Source organism: Talpa europaea (assembly GCF_964194135.1).
Source record: "Talpa europaea genome assembly, chromosome: 13".
NCBI lineage: Eukaryota > Metazoa > Chordata > Mammalia > Eulipotyphla > Talpidae > Talpa > Talpa europaea.
In genome coordinates this window covers 61016080-61035078 of record NC_140080.1, presented here as the reverse complement: position 1 = coordinate 61035078, position 18999 = coordinate 61016080, and the positions used below count along the sequence as shown (strand labels likewise).

The following is an 18999-nucleotide window of genomic DNA, read 5'->3' as shown; positions in this document are numbered from 1 at the left end:
ACAGTAATCCTGGTGGTTGCCAGGGGTGGGGGTGTGGGATGAGGAGGGAATCAGGAGTTGGTTAATGGGTATAAGTTCAATTTTGGAAGATAAACAGAGCTCTAGAGATGGATTGTGGTTACACAACAATGTGAAGGGACTGAATGTCACTGAACTGTATGTTTCAACTTGTTTACAATGGCAAGTTTCGTGGTATGTGTATTTTACCACCACTTGAAAAAATTAAGTTTTCACATGTTGCTAAATAAATGAATAGGCCAAGTTGAATGAGAACATCAGCTAGGAGAGTAGTGGGTCCACCCTCAACTGCTACTGGGAAAAACATGCATTGCATTTTACATCAGAGCTGTCTAACAGAGCTTCAAAGGGATGGAGACGTTCATTATCTGCTCTGTCCATATATGGCAGCTGCTTGCCATGTGCTAATTGGGTGCTCAAGTGTGGCAAGCTGGCTGAAAAATGGAAATTTTAATTTTAGTTCATAAATAGCCACCTATAGAGAGTGGCCACTCTATCAGATAAATAAGCTTTACTGCTTTCCTGTTGTGACACTGGCTACTACTAATTTATAACTTCCCATGGCAAGATAAATAGTCCAAGATGATATACTTAGTGACTTGGATTTTATCTCCCAATTTTGTTCCCTAAAGAGGCCTGACTGTGTTTTGTCCATTGGCCCAGGGGATATTAACATCCTAGGCCCCAGGTCATGGAAGAGACTCTATAAAGAGTCCAGAAGGGCTGGAAGGGGCAGGACTGTATAAGTGGAGCCAGCACAGTGGGGTTACCTTCAGTGTGGAGGAAGTGACCTCTGTGGAGGTCCACCAACAAAGGGGACCCATGTCTTGCACCTCATCAGTATCTGGGAACAGGACTCCCAGCTCTGATGAAAGTCACATTCTACATGAGGCACAGAACAATTTCTGTCCTAAGGGGTCATGGGTGAGCATGACCAATTTCTCTCCTAAGGGGACAATGGTGATGGGAGTGTAGCAGTGCCAGATTACATCAATGAGCAGTGAGTGCTCCCCAAATCCACAGCATTTCACAATACTCCAAGCCTTCCACAATTCTGGAGGGGGTGGGTAGAGTGAGGGATACCTAGTGATAATTAAGTTTGAATTTCCCTCTGGTCTTGTAGAAGGGGGACTAATAATTTGTTAAGTGGACTTTTTAAAAAAAAAATGAAATATTGCTTGTACACAGAAGCAGATGTGCTCTTACCTGCTTCATCCCTACTTTGAAAACTTCACTGACATGGTAATAAACGTTAGGACTGCTCTAGAAAATTGAACGTTTTATGGTGACAGCAAGGGCAGACTTCTCCACTTTTCTGCCTCAGATTTAGGGAAAGGCCGTCACTTACTTACGGCTGCCATTTTGGCAGGATTGAATTCAGAGCACACGCGTGCACACACAGAGCAAATGAAATACACTTCATCTTAGCTAATTCAATAATGTGGGTTTAACAGCATTTTGAATTTGTATATATTAAGACTCTGAAGATCTTCCACAAAGAGGCTAAGAAACTTCTGGGTTCCTTAGCTAAATGCTCTCCTGTGTCACTGAAGCCTTATACGAACACAAACCATTTGAAGCTGCAGTTATTTGCCTGTTTTCACCTCCGTAAGTATTGATGTCACACGTGCCACTTAATTTACAGATAAGGTAATTGATCAGTCAGGCCATACAGGTGAGTGTGAGGCAGTCAAGAGACCCTGACCTTTGCTGCTCCACTGTTTTGGGAGCCTGAAGAGTCAGTCGCCTGCACAATGGCAAGTTGGTGTAGCTGGTTGACTCCAAAAGAATCTTTATATAAACTCCAGTGAAAAAGAGTAAATAGAAGTCCCAGGAGAGTAGTGATTAAATCTTGATGTTTTCTTTCTAAGTTCATTGTTCTGAATTCTCATTAAAATGGTGTATGAAAATAGAAATATCTGTTTGGCTTAAATGCCAACATTAACTCTCCAGTACCAGGAGATTGAGCTGGATAATGTGGGATTGCAGCTGAAAGTAATTAAAAACAAACTATAGTTGGACTTTTCAATTTCTTTGAAAAGCCTAGATTATTTTTTCCCCAGATACATCTAGAGTTCAAATATTAATTTATGTTCTACTGCCTTCTAAAAATGGAATGGAGGCAAATTCAAATACCATATGTGGATATTGTCCAAAATTGTGTGCATTAAGGTTCAAATGCCATAGCTTGCTCTCAGAGATGAACAGGCTTAATCAGATTTTAGGAAAAGATCTTATTTCAGCAGAGCTAGTAGTAAAGAACTGTGGACAAAGCTCAGTCTGGTTCCTTCCTGGTGATGCTGCAGCTCAGATTTATTTAGCTACAAGAGCTCATTTCTCATTCTATTCGTTTGTTAACTTCTGCCGAGGCTGTGTGCAACACAGTTTGAAACCCAGCACAAAGATTTTTTTTTAACAAAGCTTGTCATTGGGGCTGTGAAGTGGTTGGGGGTGGTTTTAGAGGGACGGGGGGGGGGGGTTCCCAGAAAATCAGGGGGCGATTAAAACAGGAGATGAAAATGCATGTGAAGAATCAGTGAAGGAGCACTTACACCTTTAAGCAAGGAGCAGAAATATAGGTTATTTCTTTTGGGGGGGGTGTAACACCCTTCAAGGATAGTATCACAATTCACTTAACAAGCTCTCCTTAAAAGTCTGTAACTTGATGGCTGGAAACCCCCACGCCCCCACCCTCGCCTCCGCCTTTTGGCTCCCAGGGCATAAAGTGAATGTACATGATTTCAGTTGTGGAGTCATCTAGTCAGAGCAGATAGCCAAGCTAGATATCCTGGTGGCCAAAGGGGATTACCTAGGCTGCTATTAACCACACAATGGCCAGCTCCTGATTTCATCTTGTATAACAGGCAAAATGACCTTTCCTATTTCCTTTTTCAAGGCCCACTGAGCCATAATGCATGGAACTAATCAAACAAGATTCCTGACTGGATAACAAGAAGTTCAAGGTAAGGCCTTTTCTAGGAGAATTTGCGATTAGTGAATCATAATTCTTCTTAATAAAAAAGGGCATAAGCTTTAAATGCTTAACACCTCAGAAGCAGATGGAAGATGTGTGTGTGATCCAATGAACTAGTTTCTAAGGCTTTCAGTTTCCCAGAGGAGATGGCCTGACTTCCGTCCATGGTCACTTCCCTAATGACGCCTCACGCTCAAGACCTTGGAAAGTCGGCCAGGAGTTCCACTGGCACTTGCTCTTTAAAAGACAACAATTGGATGAACACTTTGATGTGTAAATAATTTAAAAGCCAATTAAATATTAACAGGATTTCCAGATCCTTACAAAAAAAAAAAAAAAGAGGAGAGAGATTTGTTGTATAGAAAACAAAAAACAAAGCTTGAAAGCTAGGTCAGGAAAGCAAATAAATCCCATTTGTGAGCTAATTTTAATTAAGATGTTACACAGTCGCTGGAACTCAACAGGACAAGCAATGGATATTTCAGAAGTCCTATTTGTCACCAATTCAGACAGTCACGTACCATCTTGGTTTGGGTCAACTTCATCATATTAGAGCAGAAACTTGTCCCACCATGACTCAGTAACAGAATAAGGCCCAGAACTGACAGGAAAGAGGGAAATCTGAGCAACCCTAGAGCCCTACCACTCTCACACTCAGCACTTCACCCACAGCCATTCCCACCAAGGGTAACTGGCAGACAATGAAGGGGCCTTAATGTAGCTTACACCAAAATCGTTGTCTAAAGGCAGCTCCTGTAAATACAGCCGGATAACGGCATGATTCATCCATGAGATCACTTCAGAATCTGTCTCTATGTGGGAACAGGCTTGGTGTGAGGAAAGAAACACAATTTGTGACTGTGTTATTTTCCACAATGAAGAGATGTTTTGGGAGAAAGTGGATCGAGAAGGGGGAACAGGCTGGGAGCCAGGCAGGCAGAATGTAGACTTAGAGGCCCCTCTCTAAGAATAGAAGAAGCTGTTCTCTGTATCACAAAATGATCAACACTCAGAAAATGGACCCAAGAGGATGACCTCATTCAATACCCCATGCCAAAAGTGAAGGAAATAAACACCACGTGGAAACGGCTGATGATTTTAAAGCCCACCCCCAGAGAAATTTGTGTTCCATTGGAGGCCATTTTCTTCATGGTATGGTCTCTAATACATCTGTAGGAAGCTAACCCTGTGACTATCATTCAATCAGACATGATTATCTGAATGGGTCAGTACTATTGCTATATACACCACAGAAACTATTTTCTGTTGAAATCACTAGTTTGGTCATTTTACATAATCCTCAATCATAAAATCATCGGGGTTTGCTTCTACTTCCTTCAGACTGACATCTGACATATATATATATATATATATATATATATATATATAAATATATATATACACACACACACATATACACACACATACACATATATGTGTATGTGTGTGTATATATACATACACACACACATACAGAAATACCTACTGAGGCCCATATTGCAGGAAATAAGGAGCAATAAGGAGCACCTGGGCAGCACAATCTCCTGATGCACAGGAACAATCCAGGACTGGACCTCAGGCCAATGCCTACAGTTTCTCCCTCACCAGTGGGTTGTGTTCCCATAAGTTTTGAGTTGGCTGTGTGGAACTCGGAACGCATTTTCCCACTGACGTGATGTTATAAATGGAGATTAGCCCACACAGTGCCCTTTTAGCCTGCAGTGTTACTGAACTAGCCCAGTAGTATAAGCAAGAGCTTCGGTCACAACAGCAACAGGCCAAGAAATAGGGAGAAGCTGAATCTCGCTCCTGGTTTCCTGGCTTGGGGCTGCCCCTCAGCAACATTATCAAGGAGGTCAATTCTGTTATTTCTACCTCTCTCTGAACTTTCTTTTCCTTTTCAGGATCCCTTCTTCTAAGTTATTCTTGCTTTTCACAATTTTGTCCCCTCTGTACTCCTGAGCCCATAAATCCCTTTGCAGTTCCCATATTTTCCACTCGTGGCCCATGGCAATGGCGGAGCAGCCCAGGGGACAGGCGGGGCTGGGAAGCAAGAGGCGGAGCAGCGGTCTTCAGTGGAGAGGTGTGGAGGAGCTGTTTATCAAGTAGGGACTGCCTACTTAGGGAAGGCAAGAATCTTGCTTGCAACTCATTTTGTAAGCAGAGGGTCACCAAGCCAAACCACAAATCCATGCTAGAAAAGAGAAGGCGGTGACTAATGTGGATAAAAGGCAAAAAGACTCAGGCCTTGGCAACTGTCAATTGAGAGCAGGGAAGCTGGTTTAAGGCTGGGACTTTTCCCAGAAATTGGTATACTTTACAAGCTTAATCTGAGAAGAGTGTTTACAGCTATGGGAAGGTTTGATGTTACAGTCTGAGTGAAACTGACGAGCAACATCTGCTCCTCTTCCCTGTAACCAGCTTCCAATAACTAGTTTTGAAAGGTGGGATTTGGCAAAACTTCTTCCCACCAGCAATAAAGATCAAAACAAAACAATCATGTTTTCATATTCCACACAAGCACATACACTGGAGGGGGAAAAAAGACTGGAAGGAAATAGACCAAAATATGAATGAAGGCTTTGTTTAGGAAGTGAAGCTCGGTAATTTTTATCTTCCTTTTACTTTTATGTACTTAACAGATTTTCTTAAATAAGTACCCACCATTGAGGAAATTTAAAGACCAAGTAACAGCTGATTTGAAGAACTGAAGTGTTTGTAGAAATGCACAGCTGGCTAACTCTTTGTGAATCCAACAGAAAGACTTGGTGTGTTGGGGGACATTTAGAAAGAGCAATGAAAAATAGCTCTGACTGGACCAAAATGGAATCAAATTAGAATACTGCAGTCCAGCAGGGTGCTCTGAGCTTTCATACCTAGCATTTCATTCAACACTCTCAAAATTACCTGAGGTTGACATAGCTAATTTTATAGATGAGTAAACCTGGGACTAGCAAGCCTTGTTAATTTGCTGGGCCTGAGAATTCTGTCTGACACCAGCTCTCTCCCAGGCACCTTACTGTTCCCTGGGCTCAGCTGCCCATCCGGCACCATCAGCAGGTCTGGACAAGGATTGCGGTTTTCCTTACGGGACGATGAGAGACACCAAGGAAATGAGTGGGCTTGTTGTCCCTACTCCCACTTTCCTGGAAATGCTCTGTAATTAGCTGCTTCATTTATTGGAATTCTGTGTAAACTTGTGTTGAAGAATGGTTTCCTCAGCTAAAAAAAAAGTCTAAGAACAGGATAAGACAGCTTCCAACTTCCTTTTAGTTCTAAAAATCTATTTTGGGGGCAAAAGCATGCTCCCTATCATTGAACTCACATGGACTGGCATTACCTGGAGAATCATCCATGTCAGATGTCCTTTAATTAGCTCATGGATACCCAAGGCAAAGCAACAATGCCTGTTTGTCCAGGATGGGCTTCCATGTCCTTGGAAGTGGTTTTTACTCATCAAGCTCAGTCTATAGGCCTGTGCTTATGAAATATAATCTATCCCTGGAAATGGTTAGTGGAATGCAGGGCTCAACTGCTCTGCTATTTGAAAGGAGTGAGCACAGCCTGTAGCCAGTCTTCAGTCTAAGCATGTCAGTAAGTCCTGACACCATCCCAACATGTGCACTGGATTAGATGGACATGCCGGCTTCTAGAAGGTATTGGGCAGGCAGGATCTACAAGCATGTGAGCATAAGTGGGTGGGGATCAATTCCCACCCTCAATACCCATGATTGAGGGTACTCCAATGACAGGATAAATCTCCCTACTTCCTCAGTACTGGCCTGGGAGAAGCACTCTCTTCTAACTAGGCTAGATTCAATCCAAAGATGGCCCTTGCTTTAAGCAAAAGGATCATTGTGAAAGCAAGTCAGCTGAAAGTCGGGAACTCCAAAGGGGTTCAACAGAGACTGCAGAAGCCAGGTGTGACCTCAGCAAAAGGTATCCTTGGTGTTCTTGAGTTTAACATTTAGAATGTTAGTATCTCTGAGTGACTCTGAAGGAGCACAGCATGTGTTTATGCCACGAGGCCACGTGATGTGTCCAGTCTGTGACGCCAAAGTGTCGGGTGTCAGTTACCTGCCTAGGTAGATCAGGAGATGGGGCTAGGTGAGCTCAGCACCTGCATCCCAGTGCAGCTTGCCACCCTTTTTTGTCATGGTGGGCACAGGAACTTTGACTGTGGGTATGACAGTTACTCCCGGAGAAGCAGAGCCCTGAGGTCCACATCAGATCATTCTTGTTAGCAACTTCCAGTCCCTTCTGATGACCTGTCCAGCACCATTTCTATCAAGATGCCTGCAGGGATGAGGCACCAGGCTGAGAGCTCCTGAGACAGCAGCCACTGTTTCTGCTAAAGCAATCTGGCCATCATTTGTTGGCCTAACAAATTTTATAGATTCATACAATTAGCCATTCTCAAAAACCCGGGGACATAATCCTCAGAAATGTTACTTTTACTCATTCATTCAACAAATGTTGTAGCAAGTGTCTACTGTGTCCCTTGCAATGTGGAGGTGCCCAGAGCTTTGAGAGAGGAGGCTAAGAACAGTTACTAAGCAGATAAGATACATGTTGAAGTAACATGACAGGCCTAAGCATTGGCCACACCAGATATGAGTAGACGTTTGGTTAGATTGAGGAGGGTCACCCCAGGAAGCTTTCTGGAGATGTCTGAATTTAGCCCAGAAGCAGCTTATATGGGGTACAGGGATACACAATCTTTTAAACTTTGTAAGAAACATAAAAGCCCAAAAGCAAGAGGAATCTAATGGGCTAAAGGTATCTTGTTAAGGTCAAAATAGGTTGTGAGGAAGAGATTTTTTTTTAATTTTAATTTTTGCATAGAAACTGGAGTGTAGGCCAGAGGTGCAGGGGATGAGAGGATTCACCAGAGACAGAGTGGGGAGCAGAAGAGGCAGATCCACTGAAATACACTGTTGAGAGGAGCAGCAGTGAAACATGAGATGTCTGCTATGCCATTTTAGGGTTCACTTCCTGGCTGGGGCTCAAACTCAGGCCGTGGCAGTGATAACACTGAGACTTAAACCCTAGGCCACCAGGGAGGCCCCAGGAGAGATGTTCTTGAGGACACAACCCAGGCCAGAGTCCACATGGTCTCCGTGTTAAGGACCATGAAGGAGGTTTAGGCGGGGATCATAAGCCTCAAATCTGAAAGATGACAGGTAGAAAAAAGCAGAACCCCCCAGGGCACAAGAGTGTCAACTGCCATCCCGTTCTCCTAAACAGAACAGTAGTCACAGATGAGAGTCGAGGTTGGGCACTGGCACCAGCACTGCAGAACCTGAGGGCGGGCAGGGGGCTGGATGTGCCCAGGCTGGGTGTCGGCATGGTTGGTGCTGCTGCTAGTTGCTGAGCTGTGCTGGGGGCCTGGATGAATATGGTGTCGGGGGATTTGGATATCTGATTCGAAACGGTCTTCTTTCAAGGGACTGTGTTTGTGGGGAGGGGGGGAACTTTGAGCTTCCTACAGACCCTCACTTTGCTGAGGGTGCCCTCTCAGAGCTCATGCTGGGTTAGTGGCCCTGAGGCATAGTGTAGGGGACAGGTGGACTGGTCAGTGAACCACAGTGGCAGATCCCATAGACTGGCCCACGACATCCAGTTAAAGGTGCATGTCCCAGACCCCCACAGGCAGCCTAGACTTTGTCCAGGGGAAACCCTCTGTGAAAGCAGGAAATTGAAATGAGCACCAGATGGGGTGAGAGCAGAACCTCTAACAGTAGTTTGCCCAGAAGCCCCCGGCTGTGGCTCTACATATGTCCTGTCTGCACTGTCTCCCCCTGGCTTACCCTGCTGTCTATGCCTGTCTCTGTCTTTTCTGGACATTCTGTGAACTCTCCAAATCCACTGCTCCTCACCCACCTAACCCGCTGGTGAGGAGCCTGTGTCTTAGTGTAACCCACCCTGCACTCCACCCCTCCAGGCCCACTGGAGCCACTGAGAGTTCGTGCAATAAGCAAGATACTCAACGCTGAAAGTGAAAGAACAAAGGATGGGTATTAGAAGCATCTCATCTCATCCAACAGATGATTTCCAGAAGTATTGTATGCAAGCAGACGCTGTAAATGAAACAATATTTTAAGAAATAAGAAAGCGTGTTAAGAAGTGAAGAAACAAGCTCTTTATTTTAAAAGGGCCTGTCACTAATCCTCTGTGAGGTGAAGACATGTTTGGTGCTGTGAATAATAATCCTCTAATGTGATGGTATGGCTCACTTTCTCAAAGAGAGCGTTTCTCACACGTTAGTGAAAACCAGAGGAAGACCCTTACCTGGTCCTAACTCACTTTCTGGGGATGTTTGTGGGGGCGCAGCGGGAAAGTGCTGGGGAGACACAAGTGAGTAGCACTCAGAGTCACCAACCAGTAGTGACACTTTACACAGTCTGTACCGTGCCACATGCCCACACACCATCGGCCTTCCTGCTCTACAGTCAGCAAGTTCCCAAATGTGGAAATTATAGGGAGAAAAAAATGACTGTTTCACCCAAGACTCCACTCAAAGATGTTTGGGTTTTGCCTGGGCTACTGTGTGAATGAGCAGCCTACGAGGCTTTGAAAGACCACCACACAGCATGGCGGCGGCCATGTTGCAGAAGGCGGCCCTGCTGTGGCGCACAGGTGACATCCATGGAGCCCCGCTGTCACCCAGATGCACATCAGTCAGCCAGGGCCACCCACTGCTGCTGGGGTGGCCAGCAAGGCCAGCCCAAGGGGTAGGTGAAACACACTAGCTTTCCAGGTGCAAGAGCACTTTGGGGTTGCTGCTGGGGTAGGGGTGGGAATGGGGCAAAGCTGAGAACAGCACCAGGGGAGCCTGCAGCCAGTCTACCAGCCTGGCCTTTCTCTGCTGCAGCCTCCACACTGTAAGATGATAATGGCAGAACCTGCCTTATAAGCTGTGAAGTTTAAATAAGCAAACGTATATGGAGCACTCAGTATAGTGCTTGGCATTGTTTCTCCCCATTTATGTTATGATCTCTACTATCATGTTCACATAGATGTTTGATCGCTTGACCAGCTAACCCTCAGGAAATACGCTCTTTCCTCAAGTATACTTATCTAAAAATCAAGGCAGGGAAGAACCATTTGAAGATGGTGGCCATCATTAGGGCAGCCTGCTTCAAGCAGAGGCCCTTGAAACTCTTTGTGAATGATCCAGCTGCCAGCCTGGAATAAAGCTGGTGGCAGGCAAAGTGACCCCAAATATGCCACACTGCTGTCAAGCCCAGGCTGATTAAGCCCCTAAGCTCATAGTCCATACCAGGAAACAAAGTGCCAAGCAACTGCAAAGTCACTAGATCTGCACTTTAAAAGAAGTCTCAAATTCCAAAAAAATTGGACAGAGAATAATGATTCTAATACCCAGAACTTTAGCAGCAGCTGATCACTAGTGGAGGGGGAGCAGCAGGTCTCACTCATAAGCTCATTGTTCACCTGACTTATGCGTGGCCAGGGTGAGAACACACAGGCAAGCAGTTGGAGTTCAGAAGATCTTTGGAGAATCTGGTCAAACCTCCCTTTCTTTCAAATGAGGGTAGGAGATCCAGGAAGCTAAATGATGTGCCTATGACAGTGACGTCCTGGTACCAGAACTCTACTTGTCTCCATCCCTCTACTTCCCTTACAACTCAGGCTTGAACCCTGCAGTGCCAGGAGCTCTGGGTCTCCAGCTGGGATGGTGCTTTATCCAATTCTCTCAACATGTCAGGCCTCAGAGACCTTGGCCGAGAGTGCACAAGTTGCCAGATCATCTTCTAACACCCTCAGAAGCCAGTACTGAGGATGAATACCCTTCTCCACTTCTTTAAGACCCCACACTCTATGTCCAGAGAACACCTTCTCTTGGAGAGCTCCCTGATCCCTGCTTGCGAATTCACAGAGCTCCTTCCTCTGTATGCCAGGTGGACACTGTTCAACTGTGGACACTGCTCTCCTGCTTGATGGTTAGTATGTTTACCAGCTTCTTTCTGTCTTTTGCCATTAAAGGGTAATGAGGAAAAACTTTTTCTCTACTGTGTGTCCCTGCTGCCTGGAAGGTGTCTGGCACATGGTTCAATAGATTTTGTAGAGTGACTGAATTATGCTACGTGGGCAGAGCCTGCATTCTGCATAGGAAGCAGGCAGGAATGGCAATACACTTGGAGGGTGGGGAGAAAGAGACCTTACACAGCAAACCCTTGGCTTTTTATTGAAGATTTATTATAGATTTATTGTAAATATGGGTATTGATAAAGATTTGGGGAGCAATTAAAGCACTCTCTAGCACCTTTTTGGAGCTCCCTCACTTGTCTGGTTCTTTGCTCAATGGTGAGCTCCTAGAGAGAGGGTCTTCTCATCCCTGTATCCTGGCAGTATCCAGCAGGGCCTCATGCTCACTAAGCACAAGAAATGACCGAATACACAAATACATGAATGGATATGTGAATGAATGAACATATGAATGGACGGTAAAACCTCCCCTAGGGCTGGCCTGCCTGCTTTGATCAACTGATGTCAGGAGCCAAAATAAGGGCTAAGTGTTGTTTAAAACCAAGAACTAAGCTCTGTGGTCAGGCTAGGAAGGAGGGTAGGCTAAGATGTGAGAACCAGTGCAACTGGGAAGCTCCAGTGCAGCCTGAGAAGCAAGAAAAGAAAACGGAAAGAGATAAGGCCATCCTGATAGATGCCTCCCGTGTACAGGAGGTTCAAGTACACAGTGGATGAACTTGTGAATTTCCTGTTTTTAAGACTTTCTTGAGATGAAGTTGCAGCTTTACCCCCCTTCAGCAGTTGTCTGGAATAATCAGGAATAATCAGGCACGTGTGGCCTAGTGCACACGTACAAGTACAAAAGAAACACAGGAAACAGAAACCACCAGGTCAGCAGGCTGGGCTTGCTGGAGTCCTGGGTCATGGTGCTGCTGGCTGTTGGGGTGTGGGTGAGCCTCACCCTGTTGTGTACCCCAGGTCTGAGCTGTAAGGCAGATAGACCACATCACATCAAGTTTGAAAATCCTTTTCACCCCTGAGATTCTACGACTTATATCCCAGTCTCAGAGGGAGTCTTAGTATGAAAGTAAAGGGATTTTCCACAGGTGAAAAATATTAGTTAATATTGCATGAACTAAAGTCATTTAAGATATAACGTATATAATTTACTAGGATAAATATCTATTATTTCAGCAGTTGTTTCTCAATCATCAGCAAAAAGAATAATTATGATAAATGGCAGTTATTCATAAATAGGATTTCTGTTCATTAAAACACTGAAAAAGCAGAACACCTCTTAACCCTCCTGCTGCTAAATTATAATATTTCAAGTTGTGCTCATAATTTATTTTGAGAGTACTTATGTAAAAATTCTGCAGAAGCAGGCATGTTCATTTCTCCGTTAGGTCTTACAAAGAGTCCAATCACGTACTTTGTTACAGAAAATTAACCTATCTGCATCTTGGTTTTCTCATCTGTAAATTCTGAAGGAGTGGTAAGTTTGAGTTTGTTCATATCTAAGATGGAGAAGGTTCTGTTCTGTGACCCCATATATTCATTTTGCTTCTTCCTGGGGACAGGAAGAAGCTATTCTCCCAGAGTGGCAGAATAGCTGAATCTACAGGTAATTTTATGGACATCCCTCCTGAAATGCATAAGACCTTCTCAGTGGAGGAGACCCCAATCTGACCAACTCTAAACTTGAGTACCCCAGCTGCCAGCCAGCGTTTCTCTGAGGTGCTAAAAATGTGGAAGGCCACACAATTCCACAAGAATGTGAAACAGATGGTTTGGGTGTCTCTTCCTGGGCAGCTGAAGTTATAGCGCATCCTTATTGCCTTGGCTCACATACATAATCTTCAAGTGAACAATACAGGTAGTACCGTCAAGCACAGCTGAATGATGGGGCAGTGTTTTAAGAAATGCATTGAGGCCCTCCCATGGTGGCACAGCAGTTGAGCGCTGGGCCCGCAGCCTCTGCAGCGCTGGTTCGATCCCTGGCCTCTGGCGAGGGTCCCACATGGTGCGACAGACCTCTCCTGCCGCGCCTGCTGCTCCCCTCAGCAGTGTATTTCGTCGGTCTGCCTGTTCTGTTCCCCGCTCTGGCTCTGGTGAATTCTCTTGCTCACCTGTGCTTCTGACTGTACCCAGTGCTTGTATAAATAACTAAACAAATCTTTAAAAAAAAGAAAAAAGAAAAAAGAAATGCATTGATAGGTGATGCTATGGTTGTGTCAATGTCATAGAGTGTACTTACATGACGTATGTCCAACCACACACCTAAAACTTTATGGAACAGCTTTGGGATCACCATTGCCTGCAGACCCAAACATTACTAAGAGACGCATGGCTGTAACTTGCTATCCCCAACCAGCAGAGGAACGTCAGAGGCTTGCAGGTGAGCTGCCCAAGCAGAAAACTGTGAGTCTCGCAGCTTCTCCAAGTTGACGCCCGCATTTCATTTGTTGTAAGAAGTCCAGGATCCTTGACAAGCTGGCCCCACCTACCTCTCTGCGCTCCAGGTGCCGTGTGGGATCAGGTATCCAGACACCCTGTGGGATAACCTCAGGTAACCTCTGGAGGCAGTTAAGCAGAATAGCTCTATTTCACAGACAGAGGGTTTCCCTGCACATGAACTTGTCTTGCCTGTGGGTCAGGGTGGGTCATGGAAAATCCTTGGGTTGGACAGACTTGGGTTCAAGTTCCCATTCTGGCCAAAAGAATTTCAATCACCCTTCAAAAACGAAACTAACATGAAAACTTACTTCAAAAATGAAAGCATGGCAAAATCAGACTGTCTTGGCAGTCACCTAGCTGAGTATCTTTAGCCTTTACTAGAAGTGGGAATTAATCATGGGAAATTTGATGTGTCTCCCCTCTTGGCTCTGAGTTCCAGGAGGGCAGGGACCAGGTCCATCTCTCACTACCTTTACCCCAGTACCTAGTCACATAGTGAACACTCAATAAAGGAATGAATGCAACACAGCCCAGGGAAGAATATATCAAGCAGAACGGTCTTCAAGGGAAATCCAGAAAAATGAGGCGGCATCACAGTGCCCAGGCCAATCCTGGCTGCGGGAGGACGCATTTCTGATGATCCAGGTCCCTGCAGGTATGCTCACAGGCTGCTCACATGAATATATTCTAAACTCTGGGGCCATTACGTGTAATAAGATGAATGATCTGGCCTCTGGGTCACACGTAGCTGTGAGTTGATAAAAGCCCCAGAGACTGTGCCTGCTCACACATGCAACCAGACCCAGAACGCCTCTCCTTGACATTTCTTGGGGGCACCCACTGGCCCTACATACACAATCCTGGAGAACTTCTGAGGGGCAGGACTTGCTGTCACAATTACAACTTTGCAAGTTTGTCATAAGGATGTGGAGAATGAAAAACACAAAGTGAGTGCTCAGTAAACAGTAAAATCATGACTGCTTTGCATGGCATACATTTAATAAATGAATCAGGATTTCATGAATAAAGATGAACTACATTCTGTCCCGTGCAAGTTTACAGTATAAAGTGAAAACAAGGACCAGGGTGAACCGAAGAGGCCCGAAGTCTGGCAGGTCTACAGGGGCTAAGGGAAGGTGGTGGTTAGTGGGAGTGACTGGGAAAGAGCTCATGGAAGATGATAAAAAGCAAGTCAGCACCAGGGGCCACACACCCACCTGCGGGGCGTGGTCATGTGTGGGTGGTGTACAGTTGTGACAAGTACCAGCGGCAATGCCAGCATCTAGTTTGCGGAGGCCAGAGTCAATAGCCCACAGTGCTCCTGGCATTGGTCCCACAATTGCTCCTATGCCGTCAGCTATCTGCCCTAAGTACCAGCAGCTCCCTGATGCCAGACACCAGACGCAGTCAATAGGTGAGGGACAAGGGAATGAAGACTCAGAGCAGAAATGGAGCACAGTGTTTGAGGAATGAGGGAGGCTTTGCAAGGGCAGAGCCTCACTTACCTACTTTTTTTCAGAGCAAAAGGAGGGGCCTGTTGATTTAGAGAGGTTGAGCATTCCTCTGGCCTGCGGTGAATCACACAGGTCTGTTCTGCTGCCACTTGGCTTTGATATTTGCTTCATTCAGTTTGCTGGTCAGTTTCCAGCCCTAAGCCCATGATGCAGGGAGGCAGGATGGCCACATGGATTGTCTGTCTCCTTTCCTGACCTACCTTTTTCAAAGCCGACAGGCCCTGCAGAATGGGGTGCCGTTGCATTGCTTTTGTTGTATATTATTGGAAGAGGTGACAAAATGCGCATTTAGAAAAAGCAGAGAATATGAGCACACAAACATACACACACAGTAACATGGAAGCTTTCTGGCTGAAAAGGAAATGAAACATACTTTTTCTTTCAAATTTACAAAAACAGAATTTGTAGTATCAAAGCAAGGAAAGTTCTTTAAAGTGGATAGGGTAGCCACATTAAGCACATGGTGTCAGAACTTTTCACCCAGAGAACTACAAAGCAAGCATGCATATACATACCCAACCTGGGCACTGTCGCGATATGGCAGCACTGAAAATATACTACAGAAGGATCTTCTGCCACTGATAAGGACTATTCTAAAAAATAAAAAAAAAAGAACAAACAACAAACAAACAAACTAAATGCAAAGACTCTTAAATTAAAAAAAAAAATTCTATAGCAACTTAGCATTCATGGAATTCACAGCAGTATTTGCACGCTCCCGCCACCTCCTCTGACAGATGGTATTCTGCTCTCCTTGCAAAATGCAACCTCAGTGCAGCAGAAGCACACTGCCTCCTTATCCAAATGTTAACATGCGAGAGCCTCTACTGAGCATATATGAACCCTTTCTCGGGTGAGGGCTGCTGGCTGTGGGTTGCACATGCAAAATGGAGCAGGCACAGCTAGGAATGTGGGGTGCTCAGGGCTGAGCGAGCAGTCATGCCACATTTAGACCATTGATTTCTACTCTACGGTGAACAATGCAAGAGCAGTGGTGCCAGAAACTCTGAGCAGGCAAGACACTCAGATGCCTTCATGATCATTAGATTTTTTATATGCTGGCAGCATGTTAGGTTCTGAGAATAAATTAAGGGAACAATTACATAATCAGTCTTAGCTTCCATTCCTGCTATAAAGATACCACTGGAAACAGTTCTACATGATGCTCTTATGCAATCAAAGGCCACTTTAAAAAACATTTAAAAAAAAAAAAAAAACAACAACAACAACTCTCAAAAGTACTTATCCAGGCATCTGAGAATAACTTTGCCAAAGAAAATTGCTGATGAAAAAAATGGAGAAATGAGTGGAGATTAAAAAATCAATATTCTTCAGCATAAAGGCAATTCACATCAGAAATGGAGTTTACTGACTTTTGTAATCTTTTTCCTTCAATGATCATAAATATAAAATCAGGGAAAAACAGTTCTATTAGCTGCACCAAGGCTTGGGAATTTTGACCTCGTTTGAAGACTATGCTATGAAATTGGCTACACACCCAGGGAAAAAGTCAGGTTCCTTGGCACAGCAAACCAAGTCCTGTCTTCTGGCTCTCTCTGCCTCTCCAGTCTCAACACGCACCGTATTTCCCACATCCTGTGCTTTATCATTCATCTGTGCTAAAGAACTTGCAGTTCCCTGCCCCTCCCCCCCAATTTGGAAAAAAAATAAACCTGTTTCGTTCCTTTGTCCTTTGCTTACTGTGCCCTACTGCATACTTGGTGAGCTCCTATTTATCTTCAAAACCTTGCTCAAAAGTCACCTCCCTGTGAGCATTTCCTCCCCCTTTACTTGTTGGTGCTGCTTCTGCTTCCTTATTCCACTTCCAAGGGTGCACTGATCACAGAGTGCTGCTAACCACTTGCCACCCATCTCTTCTGGAGCTTGAGTGCCAGGGATTAGCACGCAGCCATACCTCCATGAGTGCAATGTGGGCAAAGCCAGCTTCAGAGCAGCATCCAAACCCTGGCACTGGTGGGGTGGGACCGCAGCTGTCTGCTTAGGCCACGGTGATTCACTCTGGCAGTGGCTGCCAGCACTGTCAGATTCCAAGTGCTTTAACTGATGAGGCACCGGGGAGTGAGGTACCAAAGGTGAGGCACTAGCAGGTGTGGCCGACCAGGACTTGGACCTGTGTTCTTTACCACCATGTGCCTGGATGCTCTGCTGTTCTTTTAGTGTAACCGGGTGGTCCCCAGGAAAGGGGGAGGTTCCAGGTTCCCTGCCCCACTCAACTGGAGGGTGGAGCTGAGTAGGTTAGAGAAGAAGCTGTAGAGGAGACTGAGGAAGGAAGGAAGCAGGATGGAGATCCAGAAGGAGACCTGGAGGAGGCACATGGGGCCAAGGGACATGTGAAGAAATTGCGCTTGTCTTTGGTCGTGGACTGGGTGACACAGATGTGGGTGAGAGACCCGAGGGGAGGTGACAATGGCAGCTTTTATCTTGATTTTGATTTTGCTCTTTTCCTTCCGGGCTTGTCTGGTTGTTTCTGGCCCTTTTCTGTGGGTCCCCACTCGAAGATGCTTTAGACTTGTGGCAGGCTTTGGGGCCTTGCTCTGGGCCAATCCCATTTGGATGGAGTTTTACCCACGAGGAGACGGGTAACTTTGGGTGCTTGATTTAGAAACTAGATTCTTTGCCTTTCCTGTATTGTTTCCTAATTGTATTAAAGTTCCTTCCCATTAAAGTCTCATATGTTTTGGTGTTGATGTGGCAGATGGCAGAACCCATTTAGAAAAGGCAGGTTTGGGGGGTCTGGGGTGCACCTCTCCCTGCCCTGTAACATTAGATTTACTAGAAAAGTCTGCTTGTGGGTTTGAATCAGTCCCTATGGACTTCTGGGACACCAAGTCTGCCTTCACAAATGTTTTCTAGGGTGGCTTTCAAGCCTGGCCTGCAATTACAGCATGAGGGGCCAGAGGGTGACCAAGCACAATAGCCATGACAGTGAGGCTGCTGGACCTCCAGGCAGCTGATCCTCCTGCTGTGCTCAGCCTGGAAGGACAGAGCTTCCTCACACATCCCTTACCACCAAGAGAAAAGACTGGAACTACTCATGTCATTGGACACCTGTGCATTCTGCCTCAGAGGGTGGAATGTGTTGAACAAACTAAACTGGCTTAGTGTAACTGCGTTTTCTTTATTACTCAGTACTAATGAGTTCTCCCTTCCCACAAGTCAGATTTGAACATTTTTAATAGGACAAGAAAATAAGACTATGAATGCATGTGAAGTAAAAATACACTTTCCCAAATTTCAACTATAATGTATACCTATTAGTGAATGGACTGCATTGTTCTATTAAATGAGTGCTCAGACCACGTGGTCTTCATTGAGGGAGAAGCTGACAGCATGGGTCTCTTCAGAAAAGTATGCTATTCTAATGCAGAAGTCAATTTAAGCAACTACAAACATGCATGACTCCCATTAATTTCAGCTGGAATGGTCTTTCTCTGGTTGGCTATTTTTAAGCAGATGGGGGGAGAAAGGAGCACTTTCCTTCCATTCTTGGGCCTAACCATCCTGTAGACTTCTACTTTCTGCAGGGACAAGACTAGGACTCCAAAGCAAAGACCTGCGCAGCAGTGCTGCAACAGGTTTGCAGCTGTACAAGCCCTGGGATCCTGGAGCTCGCCAACAGAACTTTCAATACCACATCCTACGTGTTTCCTGAAGTAGCCCTGGAATCTGGGAGGGACTTCAGGCCTTAGCCAGACCAGGCAAATATCAACAAGTGGTGAGCTGTAGAATTCTCTGCTTCCTACACCAGCAACTTTGAGCAATGAGATTATAAAGACCAATCCCTGTGTCCAGAACTGGGAGGGTTCATGTGCAATTGCAGCCTTGCTCTTTATAAACACAGGGCAAGGTCCATCATTAGAGATGCCCAAGAGGAAAATGAGATCCATTTGCCTCCTTCAAATGCTCCAATATTTGTGAAGGAATTAAATCATGCTAGGGGAAAATGTAAGATCACCAAATTCCATTTCCAATGGGTTTCAGAAATTGACTTTCTTCGTGTTTTTGCTTCTAAACACTGTTGATGTC

General features: G+C 45.2%; 1 protein-coding gene across 1 annotated transcript in view; it reads right to left on the bottom strand.

The window, feature by feature from the left end:
• CABLES1 (Cdk5 and Abl enzyme substrate 1) overlaps positions 1–18999 on the bottom strand; it is a gene marked incomplete at both ends in the record, with an annotated part of 97644 nt that overhangs the window by 20411 nt on the left and 58234 nt on the right. Inside the window, one exon of the mRNA XM_084252424.1 lies at positions 15468–15545. Within this exon, the coding sequence (XP_084108550.1) occupies positions 15468–15545 (78 nt within the window). The remainder of the gene's footprint in view (positions 1–15467; positions 15546–18999) is intronic.